The sequence below is a fragment of the Drosophila biarmipes genome, chromosome X (assembly GCF_025231255.1).
Source record: "Drosophila biarmipes strain raj3 chromosome X, RU_DBia_V1.1, whole genome shotgun sequence".
Taxonomy (NCBI): Eukaryota; Metazoa; Arthropoda; class Insecta; order Diptera; family Drosophilidae; genus Drosophila; species Drosophila biarmipes.
The window spans coordinates 4,794,448-4,799,072 of record NC_066611.1 but is presented as its reverse complement, the minus strand read 5'-3'; the positions used below and the strand labels follow the sequence as shown (position 1 = coordinate 4,799,072).

General features: G+C 47.8%; 1 protein-coding gene across 1 annotated transcript; it reads right to left on the bottom strand.

Annotated features, from left to right (window-relative positions):
- Positions 1 to 99: 99 nt before the first annotated feature.
- On the bottom strand, positions 100 to 4,625 carry LOC108033060 (vesicle-fusing ATPase 1). The gene is made up of 6 exons (XM_017107209.3): positions 4,371 to 4,625; positions 4,224 to 4,312; positions 3,923 to 4,141; positions 2,223 to 3,851; positions 2,004 to 2,162; positions 100 to 888 (listed from the first exon to the last, which is right to left on the bottom strand). The coding sequence occupies exons 1-6, from the start codon at positions 4,377 to 4,379 to the stop codon at positions 756 to 758; spliced, it is 2,238 nt and encodes a 745-aa protein (XP_016962698.1). The 5' UTR covers positions 4,380 to 4,625; the 3' UTR covers positions 100 to 755.

Below are 4,625 nucleotides of genomic sequence, written 5' to 3'. Positions count from 1 at the left end.
CTTTGGGAAAGCTTTCTTATTCTATTTCTCTCTGGTGCTCAAAGACCTTTCCAGTAAGTATACCTCTTTGTCAAGCCGTATTTTGAAAAGCGAGTCGGCTAAGATGGAATTTGAGATCGTTTTCTTTATTTGAGATATATGTATAACATTGGCGGTTAACAATAGTTTATTTATATTGAATTAATTAGTTCAAAACGCTCACAATGCCAGAGGCAAAACATTGGTGTTTTCTCCCGCTCTGAGAATGTACTGAAGCGAATCCTAAAATTAGAGGTAACGAGAAAGATTATCATGCTAGTAACGAGTTAGTAGCTACGCGTGTCATTATAAATTTAATTGAGTATCTGTCCACGTTGCCGCATTACGCTTAATATGCCTTCATCTTCAGGTCACGGGTCTCACATATCTGTCTGATTTGATTGAGCTCTGTGGGGGAGAACTCGGAAATATAGGACACTCCTGCGGGATGTGGATTTTTCGTTTTTTTTTTTGGTTTGGCTTGGGACCGAACAAACAACGCAAAGCCTGGATCGTATATATATAGATATATGTCTGTTTTTTGGAATTAAGTTACTCTCAACCTGACCCGCTGAGAGAGTTATCATATATGTATGTCTTTTGTATCTGACTAGAATACGTTTTCCGGTGTATACATGGAGTCAACGCTTCTGATGCGGAGTCACCTCCTGCCCGTTCATCTGCACTTAGGAGCTAATAATTGAGACTGCATTTGGGCACATCCAGCTTCATATTCCTCACTGCCGCGCCACCATGTCCAGGCCGCCCTCCTCCTCCATCTTGGACAGGAACTTGATGGCCCGCTGCGACGGCTCCGTCTGCCGTGCCATGTCAATGAGCCCCAGGAGCTTCTTGATGCCAATGAAGACGCTGGACAGGACGAAAAGGAAATGAGTAATTGTGGTGGCCTTAATTTAGGTTAAATTAAAATAGCCCTACTATACAGAAAGGTCTTCATACCCATGCAACGCAGTGAAGGATTAAGTATATAAAGGTATGAAGGTATGATCAGCATCACTAGATGAGTCAATGTCCGGCTGTCCGTCTGTCTGTCCGTTTCTACGCAAGCTAGTCTCTCAGTTTTAAAGCTAATGGGCTGAAACTTTTCCAAAACCATTCTTTCTTTTGCAGGTAGTATATAAGTCGGAACCAGCCGGATCGGAAACCTATATCTTATAGAACCCATAGAAATTGTCGGAAAAATAATTTTAAAAAAATTATATCTTTGGTGTTTTTGATCCTACTCCTACGCTTGAAAATAACATTTTTAATTAGTTTTTAATTTCGAATTAAATTTTATCAAAATCGGACGACTATATCATATAGCTGCCTTAGGAACGATCGAAAATTTAGTGGTAAAATAATATGAAAAAATTATATCTTTGGTGTTTTTTTAACAAATAACCTTAGCTTGGAAATAACATTTTTTAATTAGTTCTGAATTTCCAAAGTTAACTTCCTTTCTTGATTTTTATATTTTTAAAAATCCTATATAAATGGAGTAGTATTGTGATAAGAATAAGACATTTTTAGGAGACCATAAAGTTAAACTCGATACGTTTCACAAAGAATCACTCATATTTTACTTTTTTGCAATTCAATTCAAACGCAAGCAAACATTTTCAAAAATGTTTGTGTCTTGGATAAAAGAAAACGGAAAAAATCAGACCCAGAACCGGAACCATTACCCGATTCGATGCAGGGACCGTATTCAATCGGTATTAATTTTTCCTAATGGGTTGTACCCGTTTGCTATCGGTTGGGATCTAGGTAAAACTGTTACATTTTAAAAGACACTTTACCTTCAAAATGCAAAACTTCCCACCGCTCATTCTACTGCTTCTTTGAAGGATAAGGAACTATAGTTCCACCAATTAACAAGTATACATTTATGAGAATTACCGTCGTTAATACGTAAGAAAATAATATAAAAATAATAATATGTCTTTCCTCCCCAAAAATATATGTTGAAATCAAAAACCAACCGTTTGCCAGACATCTTCTTGCCAATCGCTTGGATCTCGCCCTTGCTGAAGATGTCTGTGTGCTCGAGCACGGCCAGCACGTGATCCGGCTGGGAGAGATTGGGCACGTGGAGCACCGAGGTGAAGGCCGTCAGCATCTCCATCTCCTCCAGCACCTCCCTGAGAGAAAAATACAATCAGATACATATGACACAGGAGGTGATTCCAATCCCAGCTCACCGTCGACTAGAGGTGCACAGAATGAGCAGCTTGCGGCCCTTGGGCGGCTGTTTCTTGAGCAGCACCAGCAGCGCCTGCAGTGTCATGTTGGAGTAGCGAGGACCAATCGAACCGTAGTCCAGCAGACGCTCCACATTGTCGACCACAATGCAGCTGAGCGTGGAGCGATAGGCGTCGTCGAAGATCTTTCGGATGTGCAGACACTTGGCCGACTCGGTGTAGCCGACCATGTCCTCGGGCGAGCAGACCTTCACGAACGGGAAGTCCGACATCTTGGCCAGCTGGGCGGCCAGTGCGGTCTTGCCGGAGTTGGGGGCTCCGGAGACGAGAACGGAGACCAGGCCACTGGACTCCGGAGCCTTGGCCTGCTGCACGTAGAGCATGCCGTCCTCCAGGAGATTGCTGACCGGAGATCCCCAGTTGATGACACCCCTGGCCAGCATGTTGTCCAGTATCTCCTGGGCGGTGCCGAACGCCGGCTTAATGTCGTGTTCCAGCGAGTGCAAGAAGTCATCCCGATTGACCTTCAGCTTCTCCATGGCCTCGGGGTCCACGGTGACCTTGGCATCGGCCTTGATCAGCCTGTTCATGGCACTCGACTGGGCGGCACGCACCAGTCCCTCCAGCTCTGCTCCGCTGAAATTCTTGGTCAGCGCGGCAATCTCCTTGTTGTCCACATCGTCGTTGATCTTATTGAAGTCGCGCATGCGCTTGGTGTGGATGTTGAGGATCTGGACTCGACCCTGTTCGTTGGGCAGGCTGATCTCCATTTGCACCTCGAGGCGGCCGGGTCGCAGCAGAGCCTCGTCGATCATGTCCCTGCGGTTGGTCATGCCAATGACCAGGATGTTGTTCAGCTGATCAACGCCATCGATTTTGGTGAGCAGCTGGTTGACGACGGTGTCGTGGACACCACTGTTCCCGGCCACGGAGCCACGCTGCTTGCAAATGGCGTCGATTTCATCGAAGATGATGATATGTAGCCCGCTGTTGGGTCCCAGGCGCTTCTCCTCCTCCTCGGCCTCGGCGAACAGGCGTCGCACATTGGCCTCCGATTCGCCCACATATTTGTCGAGGATCTGCGGTCCGTTGACGATCTTCGGCTCGCGGGCATTGAGCATGGTGCCGATTTGACGGGCCATCAGGGTTTTGCCAGTGCCCGGAGGACCGTAGAGCAGGATGCCCTTGACGTGCTTGCAGCCCAGTTGCTCGACCAGCTCTGGGGGAAAGACGCGCGAGGCGAAGGCCCGCCGGAAGATCGAGTTGAACTCCTTGTCCAGGCCACCGATGCCCATCTTGCCGAAGTCCCAGTCCGGGTTGATGATGGACTGGCGGACCACCTTGCCCTTGCTCTTGCCCTGCAGGTTCAAGGAGCTGTTCTCGGCCTTTTCGAACTGCACTACGGTGTTGCCCAGGATCCTGCCGAAGCGCACATTTCGCATGGCTGCCTCCTTGCCCTCGCCCAGGCTCTTGGGATCGATGGCCTCCAGGGACTTGACGGCCAGGCCGAGCAGCTTCTTGTCCTTGAAGTTGAAGACCAGCGATTGTCCCACGGTTAGGGCCATGCCAGCGAACTGCATGATGAACTCCTTGGCCATCTGATCGGAATCGTAGGGCTCCTGGGAGACACTGCAGGCGATGGCGTAGTACAATCAGTGTTACATAATACCAGGAATGCTACATATACTATATGCACTCACGTTTTCTTCTGCAGAAAGTCCGTTTCGAAGGACACACAGGTGATGACATCCGAGCTGGCATCGAAGCGGTAGGGACGCACCTCCAGCTCCTGGTTAATGGACACCATGGCCCACTTCCTCTGGACCAGGGAGAAGCCCACATAGCCCCTGGGCACCTCCACGGTCTTCTCCAGGGCGAAAATGAAGTGCTGTCCTGCAGCTGGCGAAATGTCCGCATAGCTGGGGAGGGGATAACGCAAACGGGTCTGTATAGAGTACGAGTACCAGGACACAAGACCCCATCGCGGGGTGGAACACCTACTTCACTTCGTCCGGGAAGTCGCCCACATTCACTATGGCCCGATTGGTCAGCGAAAGCTCGTCCGTCGGACACTTGGTGGCCTTCAAGCGCTGCGGAATCAACACAACCCTTTAGAAAGCACCCAAAAACAACGTAAACCCAACTCACATAAGACATTTCGTTAGTTTCTGGGCAATTTTTCACAGATTCTATACGAACTACCGAAAAAATCGATAATGTGCTTCGGAGGGAGTCCTTTAATGGCCCAAAGTCGCACTTCTACGTGCGAATTAACCTTTTTATTGTACTTCTTACTGCGTCACTGTTCTAACATAACTATATTTCAGTCAATACAGATCCAGTACTATATCTTTTCCAAACTTTCAGGACAATGGTTTTAAATTACAATTGGTGCCAATGGAC